This window comes from Macaca fascicularis, chromosome 6 (genome assembly GCF_037993035.2).
Source record: "Macaca fascicularis isolate 582-1 chromosome 6, T2T-MFA8v1.1".
NCBI classification, from domain to species: Eukaryota; Metazoa; Chordata; class Mammalia; order Primates; family Cercopithecidae; genus Macaca; species Macaca fascicularis.
In genome coordinates this window covers 154,372,332-154,394,985 of record NC_088380.1, presented here as the reverse complement: position 1 = coordinate 154,394,985, position 22,654 = coordinate 154,372,332, and the positions used below count along the sequence as shown (strand labels likewise).

The 22,654-nt window shown below is 39.0% G+C and overlaps 1 protein-coding gene across 15 annotated transcripts in view; it reads left to right on the top strand.

Annotated features, from left to right (window-relative positions):
- Positions 1 to 16,472, top strand: part of JAKMIP2 (janus kinase and microtubule interacting protein 2) — a 192,756-nt gene extending 176,284 nt beyond the window's left edge. For 7 of the 15 annotated variants that reach the window (XM_073994548.1, XM_073994550.1, XM_073994546.1 and 4 more), the window contains one exon: positions 10,206 to 10,747. Coding sequence is in view for 3 of the 15 variants with exons in the window: in XM_073994546.1 (XP_073850647.1) it covers positions 10,206 to 10,226 (21 nt within the window). In the remaining 12 variants the exon portion in view is untranslated. Of the gene's footprint in view, positions 1 to 4,954; positions 5,390 to 10,205 lie in introns of those variants that run through there. The other 8 variants (XM_065546940.2, XM_065546939.2, XM_065546938.2 and 5 more) reach the window with 3 other exon arrangements.
- Positions 16,473 to 22,654: the final 6,182 nt, after the last annotated feature.

Below are 22,654 nucleotides of genomic sequence, written 5' to 3'. Positions count from 1 at the left end.
AACACACTTGCTTTGGTTAGCATAAATGCCATAAATTGAGAAACAGATCCAGTCTATTTGGGTGATTATTAGAAAAGTGAAGAAACTAAATTTTCTGGGAATCAAGAATTTGTTCCAGTTAACTGTATTACTTCGGGAAGTCACAATGTCTGTGGATGTTAGGATTCCCATCATAATCTCCCATTATGCAGCAAGTTGCATCTACATCTGCAAAGTGAAGAAATAATGACTTTATCTTTAGTGTTGCATTCAGCTTGAAAATTCTGATTCTGCTAATCTAACAAGCTAATAATGACTGCTGTTTTTTTCACCCCTTGTCCCCGGTAGAGACTAGGGAGTTCATTAAAACTCAAGGAAGCAGGCTGAGTAAAATTGGATCTTGTTTTCAAATAAGTTATTCTTCAATGTTAATACAGAAAACAAAAAGAGTTTTATAATTACTATTATCAAGTCCACGTCTCATGAATACATGCATAAATAATCTTAGTGATTCCCAGTGCTGAAAAATATAGATTTTTAAGCCCCACCTCAGACTTGCTGAATCAAATCACTGGAGATAGAGGTGAGATAGAGAGAAGGCAGGAGAGGTGAGAGCAAGGACTGGTCTGTATTTAACGAGCACGCTATGTGATTCTGATGGCCAGCCAAATAGGGAAACCACAAATCTCAATACCATTGTTAAAAAAGAAGAAGGGCCAGCGGCTATTCTAAATCCGTTTATCACACTTCTTGTCAACTCTGATTATCCTATTAAATTATAGTAGCCTGAGCTCTTTCCTAGACCTCGGGTGATTGAACATTTTCTACAGCAAGTTGGAAAATAGAAGAGAGGCACTTTCTCCCTCCATAGGTATGAGATCTGTTACCTGGATATGGAACACACAAGTAAAAGTGCTTTAGAATAACCTGACATAAGCAAAGAGTTAAGCACATATGCTCAGAAAATGTATGAACTCGTAACTCACTCTCTGGCTATATTCTTTCTTCCAAAATATTTTCTTTTCAGACTGACCACTGTCCTTTGTCTGTCAAGAAAGGTGATAGCCTTGTAGGATGGAAAGAAGAGGATTGAGTCTCTTAAATTGAATGGGAATATCCAAATTGAAGTGGAAGGAGATTCTCTAGTAAAGGATCAAAATGACCAGAGTATCAGAAAACAAACAGCCTCCCCCCACCAAAAAAAAAAAAAGAAACAGTAAATAAATTTTAAAAGTAGGGAAAATAAATTTCAGTAAGAGACAAGTAACACATGGTGGTGTAGAGAAGAAATATCAAACCTCATAAGTACTAGGTAGAAAATGTGTAGGCTTCAGCATTAACATCAATGCTGGCCAAAGCTGATTATGTCCTGGGAGCTGTTCTAAGTAATAGATACATCTAATCCTCATGAAATCCCCTGTGAGATAGGTATTGCTTTTATTCTCAATTTGTAGTTGGAGAAACTACAGCGTGTGACTTTCCCAAGACCATACAGCTACCAATTTGTACCCAGGCAGCCTCAGCCCAGAATCCACTTTTAACCACCAAACTGCCTCACAAATTAAAAAGGGCCTTTCTCGGCCGGGCGCGGTGGCTCAAGCCTGTAATCCCAGCACTTTGGGAGGCCGAGACGGGCGGATCACTAGGTCAGGAGATCGAGACCATCCTGGCTAACACGGTGAAACCCCGTCTCTACTAAAAAATACAAAAAACTAGCCGGGCGAGGTGGCGGGCGCCTGTAGTCCCAGCTACTCAGGAGGCTGAGACAGGAGAATGGCCCGAACCTGGGAGGCGGAGCTTGCAGTGAGCTGAGATCCGGCCACTGCACTCCAGCCTGGGCGACAGAGCAAGACTCCGTCTCAAAAAAAAAAAAAAAAAAAAAAAAAAAAAAAAAAAAGGGCCTTTCTCCCATGTTTCAAGCAACGTTGGTTTTCATATGTATCCTCATGAGAAGCATCATTTGTTTGTGTTGTACTACTTAGCTATTAGCTTTTGAAATTACAGTGTGTTCTCTCTGTACCTTTTCCCATTTTGTGTAACTCCTTGAGGGATGTACAAGATTTGATGTTTTTCCTCCAAAGTAGCACATAAATGACACTTAGCAATTGTCTGTTAAGTGAATGACTATAATGATAATTAATAATATAGCAAATGAATGTGACAGTGAATCTGGGTGATGTAATATAATGCATATGCAGTAAAATGGCTGAGAGGTTAGAGGGCACAGCTTACAAGTCAGATATACTTTTAAGCTTGAGTCCTGCCATTTGCTAGTTGTGTGGAGATAGGCGGTTTATTTAATCCACCCAAGATTAGGTTTCCTATTCCACAGAATGGTTATAGTCATGTTACCTACAGCAGGATGTTATATTGAGAGAATGAAATGATGTTATGCATGTCAAAGGCATAACAGTGCCTGGATAATCATTAATCAGTAACTCGTAGCTATTATTCCATTTAAAATTTAGCTACCACATTTACTGAATTCAAAACTATACTAAATTATACTGGTATTCTAGTATACAAAATTACACTAAATTCAAAATTATAACCTCTAGTACTGCCAAGTAGTTTACAGCCTAAACCCAAGCAAGTAGTTGCTTTTTCATCTCCTCTTCTCAGGGAATAATCTGGTTTTAAATAATATTAGGGAATAAAACATCACTGAAAACTGATTAATGCTACTTATGTCTCCAAAGTTGGCAAGAGAGAAATAGGAATAAGTAAGGGAAAAGTGCTTGTTTATTGGTAGGTAGTGAACGCTTACTGTAAATTATCATATTTTTTTTCCATACTAAATTAGTGATTTGTATTCTGTTCATAAACCCAAGACTAGCTTAAATTACAAAGTCCTCCTTAAAATAGAGTGACTCCTACTTCTTTTCTTTTAGTAATTGCCTAAGTCATTATTGTGAGTAATAATATAGAAGCCATTGAACGCTCTCTAGAAGGCACCCTTTCTGGACTCAGTGTTGGCTGACTAAATAACTGCATGGATTATATTAGAACTTTTACTTTAAACAAGGGGACTCCAAGTAGTTCCAGAAGATATTATCTGGCTATGCATTCTGGTTTTCCAAAGGAATAGCATATCAATGTATTAGTCAGCTTTCTCCAGAGAGGTAACCAATAGCATAGATAGATAGATAGATAGATAGACAGACAGACAGACAGATAGATGAAAATGAGAGGGGCTTTATTAGGAGAATTCACTCACCTGGTTATGGTGGTGGTGAAGTCCCATGGTAAGCCATCTGCACACTGGAGAACCAGAGAAGTAACATGGCTCTGTTCAAATCAGAAACCCAAGAACCACTGGTGGCTCACGACTGTAATCCCAGCACTTTGGGAGGCCAAGACTGGCAGATCACAAGGTCAGGAGTTCAAGACCAGCCTGGCCAATATGGTGAAACCCCGTCTCTACTAAAAATAAAAAAATTAGCCAGGCGTGGTGGCGGGCACCTGTGGTCCCAGCTACTGGGGAGGCTAAGGCAGGAGAATCGCTTGAACCTGGGAGGTGGAGGTTGCAGTGAGCTGAGATCACGCCATTGCATTCCAGTCTGGGTGACAGAGTGAGACTCCATCTCAAAAAATAAAGAAAAAAAAAAAAGACCCAAGAACCAAGGAAGCCAGAGGTGTAACTCTCAGTCAAAGGCCAAAGGCTTGAGAGCCCCAGGAGGCTGCTGGTGCAGGTCCCGGAGTCCAAAGGACGAAGGACCTGGAGTTACTAGACATTCACTCCACCTTCATGGCTTCTCATCAGGCTCCAACTCCCAACACTGTTGCATTAGGGATTAAGTTTCTAACACATGCTTTGTGGGAAACACATTTAAGCCATAGCAACCACTCATTGTTTCATATTACATGGTTACACAGGGAGACAAAGGAAAGAAAAAAATGAGAGGAATACAAAAATAGCTATCACCAGATTAGTTGCTACACCTGGGTTGCAATGACCCATTGAAAATCCTCCTCTTCTGAGCAGGGATGAATTAATGAAGAACATGACAGCACCAGTTTTGCTCATTATCAAGTTGGGAGGACCAGAGAACAGGTGATCGTGATTCTTTATCCATATAAACTGGTCTAGCTCATTTTTACTGTCCCCCACTGAACAAATTTTACATGCATTTGGATATATATATATATAATTTTTAATGATATTTCTCCAGTGTTAACCATATATTTTTGAACTTGACAGCCCAATACTTTTACTTCCTGTCTAGTAACATAAAAAATGTTAAAAGGCACATAATACTGTGTTATTTTCTAATGAAAAAACTTAAGAAAAGTTAAATACTGCATTATTTGCTAAAATGTGCAAACAATTACTCAGGTAGCCTGGGGAAAACTAATGGCCACATGACCAGTCTCTATTATATTCATCATTTAAAGTATTAGTAGGATCAGCCAGGCGTGGTGGCTCACTCCTATAATCCCAGCACTTTGGGAGTCTGAGGCAGGTGGATCACCTGAGGTCAGGAGTTCGAGACCAGCCTAGCCAACATGATGAAGTCCCATCTCTACCAAAAAAAAAAAAAAAAAAATACAAAAATTAGCCAGGTGTCGTGGCCCGTGCCTCTAATCTCAGCTACTTGGGAGGCTAAGGCAGGAGAATCACTTAGAACCTGGGAGGCAGAGGCTGCAGTGAGCCAAGATTGTACCATCACATTTCAGCCTGGGTGACAGAGTAAGACTCTGCCCCCCCACTAAAAAAATAAATAAACAAATAAAGTATTAGTAGGAAAATTTTACTCTTTAGTTTTTGTATGGATAAGGAAAGCCTATAAGATGACTCATTGTATGCCAGTTAGTAATTCCTTTTTATGTAAATGTATCCATTAGCTTTATCCAGTCATAAATAAATTGTTTCCCTATTTGTCTCACAAATTGTACTAATAAAGCATAGGGTAGGAGTTATGTTTTATTCATCTTTGTATTTTTAGTGTCTATAACAATGCCTTATCTATCCTAGGTGCAGAATAAATTACAGATTGACAGATGAACTGAGAGGCAGATGGATGAATGAATAGCTTGGAAAATGAATATGAAAGCAGATTTGGGATATGTTAGATCAAAGCCATGAAGAGCATTGTCATATCTTACAAAGATAACTCATATTCGATTTTTTTATATACCATTTGAAGACTACCTTAAAGAATGCATTGACAAAGGAAAGAGGACATAAACAAATGTATTATCCCCTCCTCTGTAGCTGAAATAGCCCACTAACTGGGCTCAGTGCCTCCACTATAGATATTCTTATAACTCATTCTCCACACAGCAGTTAGTCAGCTTTTAGAAAGGCAAACCTTACCTTGACCCCTCCTAGGAAAACATCACTATTAGGATCAAGTTCCTTCAACCAATCTACTGATAACAAGTTTAAAAAAAAAAAAAAAAGATCAAATTTGAATTTTTTAACTTGGCCAACAAAACCCTGCATGGTCTAACCACACAGGCAATCTCTCAGGCTTCCTGTTGCTCCAGTTTCTGTTAATGAACCACATGCCTTCCTGCCTTCCACAGGGTTTGCCCAAGCTGTCTTGGTGCACAGAATGCTTCCCTTCTGCTTTAACTAGTAAACACCTACTACTCACCTGTCCTTCGGATCTCAATTCAGTTGTGATTCCCACAAAGACATCTTTCTCAACTTCCCTTCTGGACAAATTTTCCATACATTGGGGAAATATATATATTTTTTAATTAATGTCTCTCTTTCTCATTGTAAATTAGCTTCGTGAGGATAACGACCATATAATTTTGTTCAGCTTTGTATACCAAATACCTAGCACATAATCAACAGTGTCTAGCACGTAGTCAACAATCAATAAATACTTTTAAAATAATATTAATGATATTTCAATAAGGAAGAAGGAGATGATATCTTGCTTGACAGTTCAAAAAGTACATTTATATTTATCATTTTATGTAATACTTACAACAATCCTGCATAATAGAGACTGTTATAACTCTCTTAGTCCATTTGTGCTATTATAACAAAATACCTGAGACTAGGTAATTTATAAGTAATAGTAATGTATTTCTCACCATTCTGGAGGCTGGAAGTTGAAGATCAAGGCACCAGCAGGTTTGGTGTCTGGTGATGGCCTGGTCTCTACTTCCAAGATGGCACTTTGTTGTTGCATCCCCTGGAGGGAGCAAAGCTGTGTCACAGGACAGAAGGGACAGAGGGGCAAAAGAGCCTAAGTTAGTTCTCTCCAGCTCTTTCATAAGGCACTAATCCCTCATCCATTCTGCACTCATGGCCTAATAACCTCCTAAAAGCCTCACCTGTTAATACTCTTGCACTGGGGATTAAGTTTCAACATGAATTTTGGAGGGGACACAACATTCAAAATATAGCACTCTCCAAACGTTAATTTCCTAATATAAAAAAACTGGCAAGTAATAGCACCCACTGTTTTTCTGAGGATTGAGTAATATTATACAGGTAAAGCAATTAGTTTAGTAGTTGGCACATAGAATGGCTCATTGAAGGTCAAGTTTGTAGACATACCAAGAATTCTGTCTTGAATCATGCCTTTCAAGATGTGCTTCCATCTTCCTGGACCACATTTCCCACATCTTGATTAAATGATTGATACCCATTCATCCTTCCCACCTCAGTGGAAAATCAAGGAAGTCTTCCCTGATCCTCCAGCTTCAGTTACATTTCATGCAGTATTATTATGTCTTCCCTACCAGGATTTTTATGGACCAATTATTTAATAATCTTCAGTCTCAGTGTCCTCATCTGTATTGTGGAGGTAATAACAATAGCTACCATTTATTGAATACTTTATGATAAATTGCATATAAAGGGTGAGGAGTGGAAGGTGTCAGAGATGGCCCTTGTGTTCCTGGAGGATGTAACTGGTTAGATGGTGGTACCCTTACAGATGCTACAACCACCAGTCAGAAGTGACATCACCATACTCAAGACTTGGAGTTTGTGGCATTAGCTGGGCACAGTGACTCTGTAATTACAGCACTTTGGGAAGCTGAGGCAGGTGGATCACTCGAGCCCAGGAGTTTAAGACCAGCCTGGGAAACATGGCAAAACCCCATCTCTACAAAAATACAAAAACTAGCTGGGCATGGGGGCACATACCTGTAGTAGCAGCTACTTGGGAGGCTGAAGTGCAAGGATGGCTTAAGCCCCAGAGGTTGATGCTGCAGTGAGACAAGATTGCACCACTGCACTCCAGCCTAAGCAGCAAAGCAAGACCCTGTATCAGAAAGAAAAAAAAAAACGAACTTGTAGCCTGTAGTAAAGTCTCCAAAATGGTAGCAGCAATTGCTGTTTTCCACAGATGAGGAAACTAAAGTGCAGCACTGTTAAGCAACCTGTTAAAAAGAACTCCTGGGGCCGGGCGCGGTGGCTCAAGCCTGTAATCCCAGCACTTTGGGAGGCCAAGACGGGCGGATCACAAGGTCAGGAGATCGAGACCATCCTGGCTAACACGGTGAAACCCCGTCTCTACTAAAAAAAATACAAAAAACTAGCCGGGCGAGGTGGCAGGCGCCTGTAATCCCAGCTACTCGGGAGGCTGAAGCAGGAGAATGGCGTAAACCCGGCAGGCGGAGCTTGGAGTGAGCTGAGATCTGGCCACTACACTCCAGCCTGGGAAACAGAGCAAGACTCCGTCTCAAAAAAAAAGGAACTCCTGTTACCCACTGGGTAACTGCAATAATTCAGAATGCTAATTTGAATAAATCTGGCTTTACTATAGAAATAATAGTTCCTTTTACAAGTACTTCTCAATTCATAGAAACTTAACATTCTAGGAAACTGCCTGGACTGCCTGTAAGTACATTGATTTTTAAAGCCAACGTGTGTTTGCTTAAATGAGGGGCTGTACCTCAGCTCTGATAGGTGGAAATGATGCATACATGCTTTGACACAATATATAAGATTTAATCTTTGATACACTGTACATTGAAAGTTTGCAAGTAAAAGACATTTTGTGTTTGTATATTTATTCTATATTTAAAAACACACAAACAAAAATACATCCCTGAAGATTTTTTTATATATATTCAGATCAACTCTCTTCTTTACCATGGAACAGGAGAATGTTATATTTGTAACTAGTTATTTGGGGCTCCCATCCCAGTGGACTGTAAATATGATCTTGATCTATTTTCTCAAATCATAGCTTTCTTCACTCAGGCTCTGTCTTATTTCCCTCTTTCGTCTTCTAGTTAAATAATAGGTGAGTCCCCCAACTTCTCAGTCACTTTCAAGCCTCAAAAGTCTTAACCCAGTTTAAAAGTTCAATTTCAGACTCTGTTTTATTCTCATTTCTTCCCTTATCCTACCTTAGGCATGAGCCAAGTACCCCCATGGAGCTGTAGTTCAGGGTCTGACTCTAAGAGATCTCTTCCTCTTCTCTGCCTCTTCAAGGCTCAGCTGTTCTGGAGAGCAGGGAGGAAGAAGAGGGAAAAGGATTATCCCTTTCAACTCCTTTGACAGTGATTGCAGATGTTTCTCTGGCTACTATTGTCCAACACTTGATATCTTTTCTATGAGAGGTGACCAAAGGCTGGCCATTCTGGGCAACATGTGTGTGAATTCTTCAGAAGGCTGTGCAGAGGATGCCCACTGCACTATTCCCAGTCTGGCCAAGGCCCAGCCTCTTCCAGTGCCTCACTGGCTCCTGTTGTTGGTGGTACAACCCACAGCTTTTTGCTGAGGAGGTAGCTTTTTGATGAAGTATGGGACAAAGAGACAACTACGCTGTGGCCCCTGTCTCTGCCATGTCATTACTGTTCAGTTCTCTGCTCACATATAGGCAAGGGAAGATGAGAAACTCTATGTCTAAGTAATAGAAGGCAAGTGTGCCTCTGTGACTCCACCATCAATCTCTTTATGCCTCTTTGTACCTCCTCCTCATTCCCTCAGTGTGATCTCTCCCGGACCACCGTACTTCCTTCCCACAGGTTCTCCTCTGTGACTCTGTCACTCTTTCATCCCAGTCTAACCTTGTCTTGGGAGCAAAATGGCTCCGTAAATATGCCTTCATGGCAGGAATTTCTTTGGATCTTTAAGTTGCCTCTGGTTGATAGACTAGAAGTATCCTTGGGGTACTAAGTGCCTCCTTTTCCTCCACCTTGGATTGTGGTTTTAACATTTAACTTTGGATTTAATGTTTCTGGAGTAATAGTAAAGTCCTTCTACAGAATCAGTGTCCTTATTTTATAGATGAGGAGATTGAGGCTTAGAGAAGTTAAATAACTCATCTTTGGGCATAAGCAAGAAAACAGAAATCCCATTTTCTCTATCCATGTTGTTCAGACCCTAAAGGTCATTCCCTTAAGTAGCACATGATAGCACATCCTCATAGCACATCTTCTGTGCTATTTCTGACTTTCATTGGAAGACAGCATTACGACCTAGACTTCTACACAAGTGAAAACTCAGACATATGGACTTACAGAGGAACAGGGCTAGGAGTCCTGACTGGCGCATCCCCAGAGTAGCACCTTTTCAGGGACATCTCTGGGCCAACCGAGAAACCTGTGTGGAAGAATTCCCGGGGAGTTCTTCAATCAGGACTTTCGGTGGAGACAACTTGCCAATGGCTACAATTTTGTTGGGGAGGAAATGTGACAAAGAATTAAGTCACTGAAGGGAATAGACAAGTCTGCTATTAAAATAACATATTGCAGAAATAGTAGCTACTGGAGACTCCAAAAGTGGGAGGCAGAGAAGTGGCAGGGTTTGAAAAACTACCTATTGGGGACTATGTTCACTTTGTGTGATGGGGTTCAACAGAAGCCCAGACTTCTGCATCATGAAATATATCCATGTAACCAACCTGCACATTTACCTTCTGAATCTAAAATAAGTTTCAAAAATAAAATAACATCTTAAATGAATATATTGGGGCCTGATGATTCAATTTAACTTCTTAAGCTATCACCTTGGAAGGCCTTAGAGGAAAAGGCAGTAATGATAATATTTCAGGCAACTCACTCTGAGACAAGAACCAATAATAGTTTTATATGCATTGTGTTGCAACAACCTTTGAAATACAGACTTCTATTTTCTCACTTAAAATTAAAGTAACTAAGCTTAGAGATGTAACTTGCATAAGATCATACACATCAAAGCAGTGGTAAAGAATAAAACGTGTGTGTCTTTTTTTAAAGTTTGTTTTTTATGATTCAGCTATTAATAAAAATGATATATAAATAATTTTTTTCCCTCTGTTTTACAGAGTAACCGAAAACATGGATAAGATCCCAGAAAGACAAATGCTTCTAAACCTTCAAAGATGGCAAAATTGTTTACACCAGTGAGAGGGAGATCAAAAGCTAAGAACTACCCTGTAGCCAGGACTACAACTGTGTATTTTAAAGCCATTATTCAAGGTTTCTTACTTGACAGTTCCTACACAACTCTGTTGAAAATCTACAATATATGCTGCATTTAATGAAACATGTAAATGTCAAATCAGAAGAGAAGAACTATAAACATATATTGTGTAAAGAAAAAGTTCAGCAATGGAACTAGTTTCGGCAGATCAAGCAAAGATGTGTCTTGGGCATGGAACCAAAGTTACAATGAAACATTCAACCCCTGCTGTGCAGGGGGGTCATTTTAATGTAACACCACACCCCATGGAAACACTAGTCCTGATAATAAACATCATTTTAAAAGATCAAAACAAACAAACAAAAAAAAACAAGGGTGGGTGGGGAGTGAAGCACGAGGAATACCTATGAAGAGCTATTTACAATAAAATGTTTCATTTGAAAAGTCTGGTTTCTTACTACAGGGATTTGCTTTTCTGTCTTTATGATTGTTTTAAACTCAGGAACAGAGACATCCGCATCGTGAATGGGAAGAAAAACACTCTTGTTTTTTGTTTTTCTGCAAAAGGTGGAGCTTGTGGAATTCATTCCACAGACGACAGATGAGAAGTGGATCACAGTGACCATAACAAAACTGGTAACCAAGTCAAAGGACCTGGGCGAATGTAACATGCGAAATAAAAGCAGATTCGATGCTTCCTTGTCCTCCTCTCACATCTGCATCCCTCCATCAACAACGGACTGATCTCATTCATACTGAGAACTAAGAAGATGATACTGTAAATCACATGCTCCCTGACTTAGTTCTGTTTAGAACGCCAACATCTATAGGGAACATGGGCCAGAGAGCATCTCTGAATCTTTCGTTTCCAAAATACTGGTTTTCAAATGGCTGCTTAAAATTGCCTGCAAATGAATATGCTATATATGATCTGGGCAAAAACACAACAGAATCAATGAGTACATTTCTACCAAGAGTCGGGTTTGCCACAGAGATGTGAATATTAAACTAAACTATTATTTTTTAAAGAATCCTTCTATGCCTAGAGCATTCTGACCTCTTCTTGTTTAGAGTGATAACATTTTTTCCCAGACAGATGACAGCAACAAGATAGCTCTACTTTTTTATATAGAAATAACATTATGTTACTGACAAGGTCATTTTCTACCAGAGACAATTAGAAGACTGGTACTTTTCCTAAGTTGTGTATTACTGAGTCTTGGATTCATCTCTGAGAGCAAATGTATGTTCCTGAAAAACTAATTTTACACCTCATTTACTGTAGATAACAGAACAACCTCAATTTTTCAAATTTTCCAAGTTTTATTTATGGGGCTAGAATTCCCATGCATAGAGAATATGTGTAGGGAGCCAGAAACTCTTTCTATGAGACGCTATACAAATCTTTCCATATGTGGGTTCAGTATCATCCTTCAGTTTTAGCACTGGCATTTGCAAAGCCAGAACAATAACTGAAGAATGTACAATAAAAATTAGAATGCTGGGGTCCCACTTTGTGTTCTTACATTTACTGCTGACCCAGGTATCTTTGGCCCAGTCACTTAACCTCTCTGTGCCTCAGTTTCCTCATCTGCAAAATGGGGTTAAAATGCTTTTTCATAAAGTTTTATTTGCAATTTTAGAACAAGAGGTGCTTAAAGTAGCACAATGTGCTTTGTAATTATTACAAGTGCTGTATTATTTGACTTTCTTGTGTTGTTGACAAAAAGATTCCCTCATGTAATAAAATAGTGCTTCGGTTTGGTTAAATTTAAGCACTATAGCACTGAAGCTTGCTTATCAAGCTACTTGGGACATTATTAGCAATAAAAATTGAGAGATTCAAAACCAGGATCTTTAATAATCTATAGCAAACAGATCATCTCATGCTATTGAACAAGATAGAAGAGTGTGTCATTTATATGATAAGTATCTCCCAGCTCTCTTGATTGCATATGCATGCCATCATACAGAACTCTACTTTTATCACAGGAGAGCCAATCATCAAAGACTTGGAGCAAACTGACAGTATCACATAATTAGCTTGATAATCTTTTATTCTGAAGGAAAGTCAGATGACATGTCCTACTGGGAAGATACAAAACAGACCATCCTACTGGATTCTTTGTTGTTGTTGTTGTTGTTGTTGTTTTGTTTTTTGAGATGGAGTCTTGCTCTGTTGCCCAGGCTGGAGTGCATTGGCACGATCTCGGCTCACTGCAAGCTCTGCCTCCCAGGTTCAAGTATTCTCCTGCCTCAACCTCCCTAGTAGCTGGAATTACAGGTGCACACCACCACGCCTGGCTAATTTTTGTATTTTCAGTAAAGACGGGGTTTCACTATGCTGGTCAGGCTGGTCTCGAACTCCTGACCTCAAGTGATCTGCCTGCCTCAGCCTCCCAAAGTGCTAGGATTACAGATGTGAGCCACCATGCCCGGCCTCCTGCTGGATTCTTTATTCAACTAGGTAGGTTCAAGATTAAATATGAGCCATAGGCTCATTAGGCAAAAAATGTGAAAGAGGATGCCTCTACAATGTTGGTGACCCAACCCTAGCAAACTTGAGTCAGAAAATATGGAAGAGGATAAATTACTCTCACATATCTAAGACTTTTCCATTTTTCTTCATTTTCTGTTCCAGGGCCCATATGAGTAAATCTATATTCCATCTGCTCCAACACACACCTTCCTTCTCTTAATTTTGTTTTCCCACCCACCAAGAAATTTGTAAGTCAAAATTTATTTCCATGAACAAGCTATTTCTAAATGATTGGAAATATTTGCAAATGTGGTATGGTTTATATGCCTAATCGGCTTATCTGCTGTAAATCATATGAGAACAACAGCTAGGATGATTGTCCAAGCAGCTTTAGATGTGTTTAGGGTCACGCAAAAGAAGGTTTGTTTTTTCTTTGCTTAAGATCCAGGAGATTAGCAAATTTCTCTAGACTATAGGCTGAACTGTAAGTTTTACCAAGTCTTGCTCATGAGCCTCAAAATTAATATATCCTTGAATAAGGTCTAAATATTTCAATAGATACATCTCTCTATTATCCATTTTCACAATTATAAAAGCATCAGCAAAATCGTGGATGTGTGTTCCAATCACTCATGGGTCCATGGAAATGGACCATGTTTAAATGAATACTTCCCTTGGATAGGATGTTCAGCAATAGCAAAAATAAATAATAATAAATAAAAATAAATAAAGTTATCAATTACAGTGAGATTTCCTGTGGCTCCACTTCTGCATCTGTACTACCTAGATGCATTTGGCTAATGAGTTTGCAGCAATCAGAACAGCGTTCTTCAGGGTTCATTAACTTAATTTTTCTTAATAAAATATTCATACCCTGGAAAATAAACATAACTGACTATGAAAGATAATTTGAGATAAACAAAAGCCCCAATTTAAATAGTTATTCAGGATAGAAAAATTTCATGAAAGGGGAAAAACATGGAGAGACTATCTTCAACTATCATACTTAAAAAGCATCTATCACTAAATTGAATGTCAAACTTTTTGTTAATGCCTCCCTACTTTTAGGAAATAGAATTTGCTGAAAAAAAGTGACATCCCTTCTGACTTATGCCATATAAATTAAATTATTGCCAACAGTTAGGTTTTAGGGGTGGAATCTTGCTTTAATTTTTTTTTTTTTTTTGGCCCACAAATAACTGCTCATAAAGGTCATGTGTGTCTTCCCAAGTCAATAAGGTAGAGCTGATATAGAACGCCTGGGTTATCACTTAGGTAGAGAGGAAACGTGTTCTCCACTAGTAATAGGAGAAATAAAGTTTGCCAAATATTTTTTGCTACAGGATTTTATTTCAACTTTGCTTTAAATTTTAAACAAATCTCTGGCAAACTTGTTCCTTTTTGTCCATTGATTGTCCAATTTTCCTGTAAACCCATTGTGTAATTCTTATGTTTGCTTTAACGTAAAACTATTCACAAGTTCATAGTTTTAAAATTAAGCATGTCTTTTTAACCTGCCTAGGTTTTTGTAGAAACTGTAAAAAGAATATTCATTGGTTTTGTGTTGATGTTTAAATAATTGGATCGTCTGTGTTATATTACATCAAGATAGATGGACAGCATAGACATTTTATTTTTAAAATATTTAATTGCATTATTTCAGTCTGTCAAAGGGTGGCACAGAATACACAAACACACACATACACACACACATACACACATACAGCATAGAAATTTGCTCTGTAGTTTGGGAGTTGCATTGCTTGTTGCCTTTTGTGAAATTTTCATAACAGTGTTTTGGTAATTTAATGACAGCTTTTGGCAGTTTAATTCTATCACTTTACTAATTTAGATTTGTCTATTATGTTGAAAAAGTTCAATAGGACTTTTGAATGATAAGTAATCAAAGCAAATCTTAGATGACTGTTTATGTCATAAGTTTATGCTTCCAATATGGACCCAAGCCCCTATTTAAGCAGACTTCTAGATCTTAAGTGAGGAAAGCTGTCATTATGTTCTACTGCCTTGTCATTTCTATATAATGTACTATATTGAGAGTTAATTTCAGGCATATTGGCAAGAGGATTCAGACATAATGGAAGGTTGGAGCTAATCCCTGTAAGGCCTCTTTAAGTGCCAAATTCTATGATTCCATTTCAGAATGGGGCAGGGCAGATTCACAATCCTTTGCTGTCTTTAGTTTGGTGGTTTAGTTCTTCCTAAATAAATCTGTTGCTGAGAGTCCAAGTCCAATGTGTAATCAAAATTCCTAAAGATAGCTCCTCAGAAGGCTAAGGTGGGAGGATAGCTTGGGCACAGGAGTTTGATAACAGCCTGGGCAACACGGTAAGACCTCATCTCAAAAAAAAAAAAAAAAGAGCAAGAGGAAGAAAATTACTGAAGATATACTTATAGGGCAATGTAGCAAAAATAGGATTATAATTTGCTATATTCAAACTAATGTGTCAGAGGTACACATGGTTGATTTGGTGAGGGTTCCTGTTTTTGTTTTGGTTTTTTCTGCATTAAGGTCTTTGTACCCCTGCTTATATTTTCATCCTTGTTATATGCAAAGTTCTGTAGGGTGAGAACAGTAAGGTTAAACAACTTTGAGCCCAATTTTGCTTACAATCAAGACCCCATGAACTTACTAAAGAATGGATGATGCAATTTTCCAACCAAAAGCAGATCCCCAGCATCTGTTAGTAGCAACACTTCCATTTGACTGACATCTCACAGACTGTGCCTATACCCCCCATTAACCATAGCAACTTCCCACAATGAGGCAGATCAAAATCCAAACATTTTTATAAATACGTGATGTAAATATACGCACAAATATATTCTGTACATAGTACGATGGTGTGAGCGCTTACTAAACGTGTACTTCTGTTCTAGGATGCAAGACTTCAAGAAAGGTTTTTTCTGCTGCTGCTGCTGCTGCTGCTGGAAACTCATGTTTTTGTTGAGCATTTAGTGTCTGAACTCTTCCCGTCCTTGACTACCTCTTCTCTCCTTTACCCCACCTTCTCTTCACTACTATTGTTTCTGACTGTTGACTGAGGCAGAGACTACTTGGTTTTTCAATTATCCAGGCCCATAAACCAGCAAATAGGTTTTTTTATTTGTTTGTTTAGTTGGTTGATTTTTTTTTTTGAAAGAGCAACAGAAAGCTCACCACAATCGACAGTATTAATATTAACCAAAAGTCCTATATCTTTATTGGCTAAAAATTCCATCTCAACAGGGTTCATGCATGTTTTAACCTTCAAGATCCAATACTTTGGGGACTCAAGTATAGAGTTAATGTGTTTGAATACATAATTCCCCAGGTGTTTACTGTGTTAATGTAGCCAAGGGTCCAATTTCACAGAGCTTTCATTCAATCAACTGCCTCAATTGGGGTTCTTTCTGTCCATCTCATTAACATGACTCCATACATCACTTCAGTGCTTGTTTATTAATGAAAGAAAAATTAAAATTGACTGAGTTTCACCAGAATGATCCTCTGAAGTACACCGGATATGTACATGTACTGTATGTATTACCGTAGAGATTGGAATCAACTTACTGTATGTAAAGTTTTATGAATGGTTATTTTATAATTTATGTATTTAATATAGGAATCAATGAACTCTGGTGTTTTAGTTTATATAAAAATAAAACAAGCTGCATTTTTTTAAAACTTTATCTTTCATTGTTTATAGCTGTTTGTTTAACTGAACCCTAGTCCACTTTTTTTTGAGACAGCCTTGCTCTGCTGCACAGGCTGGAGTACAGTGCTGCGATCTCAGCTCACTGGCTCACTGCAACCTCCACCTCCCACGTTCAAGCGATTATTCTGCCTCAGCCTCCCCAGTAGCTGGGACTACAGGCGTGCACCACCACACCCGACTAATTTTTTTGTATTTTTTAGTAGAGATGGGGTTTCGTCATGTTGGTCAGGCTGGTCTCGAATTCCTGGGCTCAAGCAATCCACACTCCTCAGCTTCCCAAAGTGCTGGGGATTACAGGCATGAGCTACCGCGCCTGGCCTCTAATCTACTTTTGAAAAACAGGGTGAGGCAAATCAGGGCTATCAGTGTAATGTAAGGACAGTAAACAGATTTCTTCTCATCTTCCCACTCTGCACTTTTTACTGTATGTGCCATGGGCACTATGATAAGGAAGCCAACGCAGAATTTACACCCCTGGGGGAAAAAATATCATCATTAGCATCTCTGTTCTGAACATACTTTGGGAGAGAATCTTGCCTGCTATTTTCCATCCTTATTCTTAATGTTACTTCTCCTACTCTATCCATCTACCTTTTTTTTCTACGTTGTAGACCCACTAGATGTAACAAGTTAACAGGTGTGTGTTACACAAGCATTGATCATGTGCACATTCCTATGGCCTATGTTCGTGTGGATCTACCCTCAAAGAGCTTACAGTCTCATGTGGGAAACAAACCCTGTATCCATGAATCAAATAAGAAACCAATATGACACAATAGAGGTACAATTTTGTAAGTCACCATGAAGAACTGTGAAAAATAGGCCAGGTGCAGTAGCTAACACCTGTAATCTCAGCACTTTGGGCAGCTAAGGCAGGAGTATCCTTGAGGCCAGGAGTTCAAGATCAGCCTGAGCAACATGACAAGAATCCATTTCTACAAAAATTTTTTACAAAAATTTTTTATATGCCATTACCTGGCATGGTGGCACCTGCTTATAGTCAGAGCTACTGGGAGACTGAGGAAGGAGGATCACTTGAGGCCAAGAGTTTAAGGCTACAGTGATCTCATCACTGCACTTTAGCCTGGAAAAGAGAGCAAGACCCCCAACTCTCCAAACAAAAAAGAAGATAAAGAACTGTCAAAAGTAATATTAAGCAGGATACTGTAGCTAACACTTGTAGTACAGTGCTTTGGAAGGCTGAGGTGGGAGAATCACTTGAGGCCAGGAGTTTGAGACCAGCCTGGGCAACACAGCAAGACCCTCATCTCTACTAAAAAAAATAAAAATGAGCTGGGCATGGTGGTGAGCGTGGATATTCCCAGGTACTTGAGAGGCTCAGGTGGGAGGATCACTTGAGCCCAGTAGTGTAAGGTTACAGTGAACTATGATCATGCCACTGCACTCCAGCCTGGGCAACAGAGAAGGCCCTGGCTCAAAGAAACAAAGAAAAATTAGTATATTGGAATGGGCTCAATAAGATCCATGTTAAGAAGGTTTCCTCCTTTAATTGTAACCTCTTCATCTTTGTTAGAAAAAAAAAAAGTCACTCATCAGTTTGTTACAATGTTCTGTCACTCATTCATAGGAAGCACCTATATGCCAGGAGCTATATCAAATTCTAAACACAGAGAAGAACAAGACATAGGCCCACCTCTCAAGACATTGCAATTTACATTTTTTGATGATGGTTTACAGCAATTGAGTCTCTATGACAAAGGTAATTTACATATCAGCATGCCATAAAATAGGCAGTTATTATGGGATCCTGTATAACTTTATAAAAGAAAAGGTCTATTTTGATTAACTCCAGTTTTAGTATATAATTCAAATGTATTATGTCAGCAACTCAACTGACCTCTTCCAGATCCAGAGAAAATTACCCCAGCGTTTTCTGGAGAAGCTAAAATGGGCGGCGGGCACTTCCTTCCACAGTGCTAGTAAGATGAGGAAACATTTACTAGGCCCACACAAAACCCACAAAAAGGAATTCCTCCCACCAGCTCATGATGTAGCCCTGCTTCTGACCTACAGGTGCAGTCGCAGAAGTGCAGAGATATAGTCAAATTCCTACCTACCCCATGGGTTAAGATTTGTGCCAAATGGCTGATAAAGAATGCTCATTTTATTTAAGCAACTTTGTAGCTACATATGAAATATAAAAGTAAATAGTGAAGCCTTTGTTGCCTCATTGAAAATCCTCTAGAGAAAAAAAAAAACCGTTTTTAACCCAAAACATGTTTGTGCATACACATATTTATAAACATCAAGTAAATTTTTGGTAAAAAAGTTCTGTAACAAATAGTCATTGGTAATTTGTGCCTGTAATTACCATAAAAATATTGAAAAAAAAGGGCTACAACATCTGTGTCATTTATATGAAGCCCGACATGACACTTTCTTTTAGAATTTAGAAGAAGAAAAACAAAAACAGTAACAACCACCTCAGGAACCAGATTTTTCTTCCCTTGTAATAAGAGAAAATTTACTGTGTTCCCATTTTGCCCTGACTGCCTACAAATGCAAAAACATATCTATATTTAATCGTGGCATCTAATCAATTTTTCTATTTTCTTTGTTATTTTATTGTTATTTACGTATTTATTTTTTTTGAGATGCAGTTTCGCTCTTGTTGCCCAGGCTGGAGTGCAACGGCACAATCTTGGCTCACCGCAATCTCCACCTCCCAGGTTCAAGTGATTCTCCTGCCTCAGCTCATTGCAGGCATGTGCCACCATGCCTGGCTAATTTTGTATTTTTAGTAGAGATGGGGTTTCTCCATGTTGGTCAGGCTGGTGTCGAACTCCCAACTTCATGTGATCTGCCTACCTCGGCCTCTCAAAGTGCTGGTAGCTGTCGCCCAGGCTGGAGTGCAGTGATGCAATCATAGCTCACTGCAGCCTTGAGCTCCTGGGCTCAAGCAATCCTCCCACCTCAGACTCCTGAAGTGCAAGGATTACAGGTGTAAGCCACTGCACCCAGCCTTTTTTATTTTATCGATCCTATTGTCAATATTTGCCTTTCTTTTGCTTTGATTTTGCCTTTAATTTACATTACCTCAAATATTTTTTGTACAGTCATAAGGTATGAATTCAATATAAAAATGCACATTAAATATTCTTAGAGCCACCACAGAAATGTGTGTAGAAAAAAAATATTCAAAACTTAGACATAAGGCAAATAAGAATTATATGTCTCCATAGTTTCTCTATAGTTTATAATATTCCAATTGGGGAAATACGATGATTCAAGAGAGCTCAGAAGTTTTACAATTCTATAAAGGTAGAGGCTAATTCATAGAAAAATGGTAAAGTATGATGCATTTTTCAAGTTGACAGAAAAATAAAACCAAGCAAATAAAGATTGAGTTTTTGTCCTATAAGCACATTAACTACTTTTGTTTCTAACACACTGCTTTCCTTTCATTTCAGCAGGTCTTTCCCCATTCTTCCACTCCTTCTCAAACCAGCTCAGTCATTCTACTGGTTCCTTTAATTAACAAGCTATATAACATTTGGATACATGTTTGTTCACGAACGATATTTTTAATAACTTAGTGAGTTATTTTTCAAAATGTATTTTAAGGAATATTGAGATAGAGAAGACTTAGTCCTTGCTCTCAGTGACATTACAGTAAAGTAAGACAGACAACCCTGTAACAATGAAGTAGAACTCAACACAGGATGGTGAAAGCCATAAGGATATCACAAGCTACTAAGTATCCTGAATGAATCTTTCATTTCAGACTGGCACCTTCTGCTACCTTCCCCAATTCACTGAGAGATGTTACATGGAAATATGGTGGATTCATGAACTTAATTCTCATCTCCTTTTTTTCCCTCACCCTCTACAACTATTCCTTCCAAAGTCCTATTGATTTTAATTCTGCAGTCTATCCTCTATTCTTCTTCACTTCATTGCAAAACCAGCAAGTTTTTATTTGGGATTTTAGAAGGGTAGGGGGTTTACAAACAGGGAGTGAGTCACAAAGATGACATGTTTCAAAGGGCAATATGATCACGAGGCAAGGCAAAATGAGAATTACTGATGAGGTTCTATGTCCCACTGTGCATGCATTGTCTTGATAAACATCTTAACAGGAAACAGGGTTCAAGAGCAGACAACCGGTCTGACTAGAATTTACCAGTCTGGAATTTACCAATCCTAGTAAGCCTGAGGGCACTGCAGGAGACCAGGGCATATTTCAGTCCTTATCTCAACCTAGTAAGACAGACACTCCCAGAGCGACTGTCTGTAGACCTACCCCCAGGAATGCATTCCTTTCCCAGGGCTATTCCTTGCTGGGAAAAGAATTCAGTGATATTTTTCCTACATGCACATCTGTCTATAGGCTTTCTGCAAGAAGAAAAATATGGCTCTATTCTGCCTGATTCTGCAGGCAGTCAGACCTTATGGTTATCTTTCCTTGTTCCCTGAAAATCACTGTTATTCTGTCCTTTTTCAGGGTGCACTGATTTCATACTGTTCAAACACACATGTTTTACAAACAATTTGTATAGTTAATGCAATCATCACAAGGTCCTGAGGTGGCATACATCCTCAGCTTATGAAGATGATGGGATTAAGAGATTAAAGTAAAGACAGGCATAGGAAATTATAAGAGTATTGACTGGGGAAGTGATAAATGTCCATGAAATCTTCACAATTTATGTTCAGAGATTGTAGTAAAGACAGGTGTAAGAAATTATAAAAGTATTAATTTTGGGAACCAATAACTGTCCATGAAATCTTCACAATTTATGTTCTTCTGCCACGGCTTCAGCCGGTCCCTCCATTCGGGGTCCCTCACTTCCCACAACACGAAGGTTACACTGTCCCATCTTCTCCAACACAAACAGACACACACATACACTTAGACCCTTGGCGGGTCAAAAGAGCTGGTATTTATGCAGGCTTTGAGGCAAATTCATGCTGTGGATTTTTTGCTATATGCTGCTGTTTATGTCTAGAAATGTTTTTCCTATTTTTTTATCTAGATAAATCTTTTTTTTTTTTTTTTTTTTTTTTTTGAGATGGAGTCTCATTCTGTCGCCCAGGCCGGAGTACAGTGGCACAATCTCAGCTCACCACAACCTCCACCTCCTGGGTTCAAGTGATTCTCCTGCCTCAGCCTCCTGAGTAGCTGGGATTACAGGCATGTGCCACCACCATGCTTAGCTAATTCTTGTATTTTTAGTAGAGACAGGGGTTTCACCATGTTGGTCAGGCTGGTCTCAAACTCCCGACCTCGTGATCTGCCTTCCTCAGCCTCCCAAAGTGTTAGGATTACAGGCGTGAGCCACCATGCCCAGCTACCTGGTTAAATCTTATTCCTACTTGAAGACTTAGCCATCATCTTCTTTAAGAGCTGGACAGAATATCCTTTGTTTATGCACTCTATGTGTACCTATCAAGCTATTTACCATGTATATTAAAGTTACAGGCCAAGCACAGTGGCTCACACCTGTAATCTCAACACTTTAGGAGGCCGAGGCAGGTGGATCACCTGAGTTGGGAGTTCGAGACTGGCCTGACCAACATGGAGAAAACCAATCTCTACCAAAATCACAAAATTAGCCGGGCATGGTGGTGCATGCCTGTAATCCCAGCTACTCGGGAGGCTGAGGCAGGAGAATCGCTTGAACCCGGGAGGCAGAGGTTGCGGTGAGCCGAGATGGTGCCATTGCACTCCAGCCTGGGTAACAAGAGGGAAACTTTGTCTCAAAAGTAAATAAATAAATAAAGTTACTTGTTCTGTCCCTTACCACTTAATGCCCAATGAAACCTAAGTTATTTGAGGGAAGAGATATTCCTTTTTCAGCTTTTCATTCCCAGCACCTAGCACAGGTCCTAGCACCTAGCAATGTCTTGATATATTATTCGAATTCCAGTGTTTATGTATTGAATTGCGGAGGGAAGAATCACTTCTTGTTTGAATACTCAGAGAAGGCCCCATGAAAGTGGAAATAGGTTAACTGGGCCATTTTATTGGAAAGTAATTTTGTTGTTATTCTTAGTTTTTTATTTGCTTTGTTATTCTTTCCTTTCTTTCTGCTGTTCCTTTTCTTTTTCTTTCTTTTCTGAATGAGTTTTTTTGATAAGCCATAAGCTCTTCAGAAAACATTTACAAATAGATCACCACATTCCCTGTTCAAT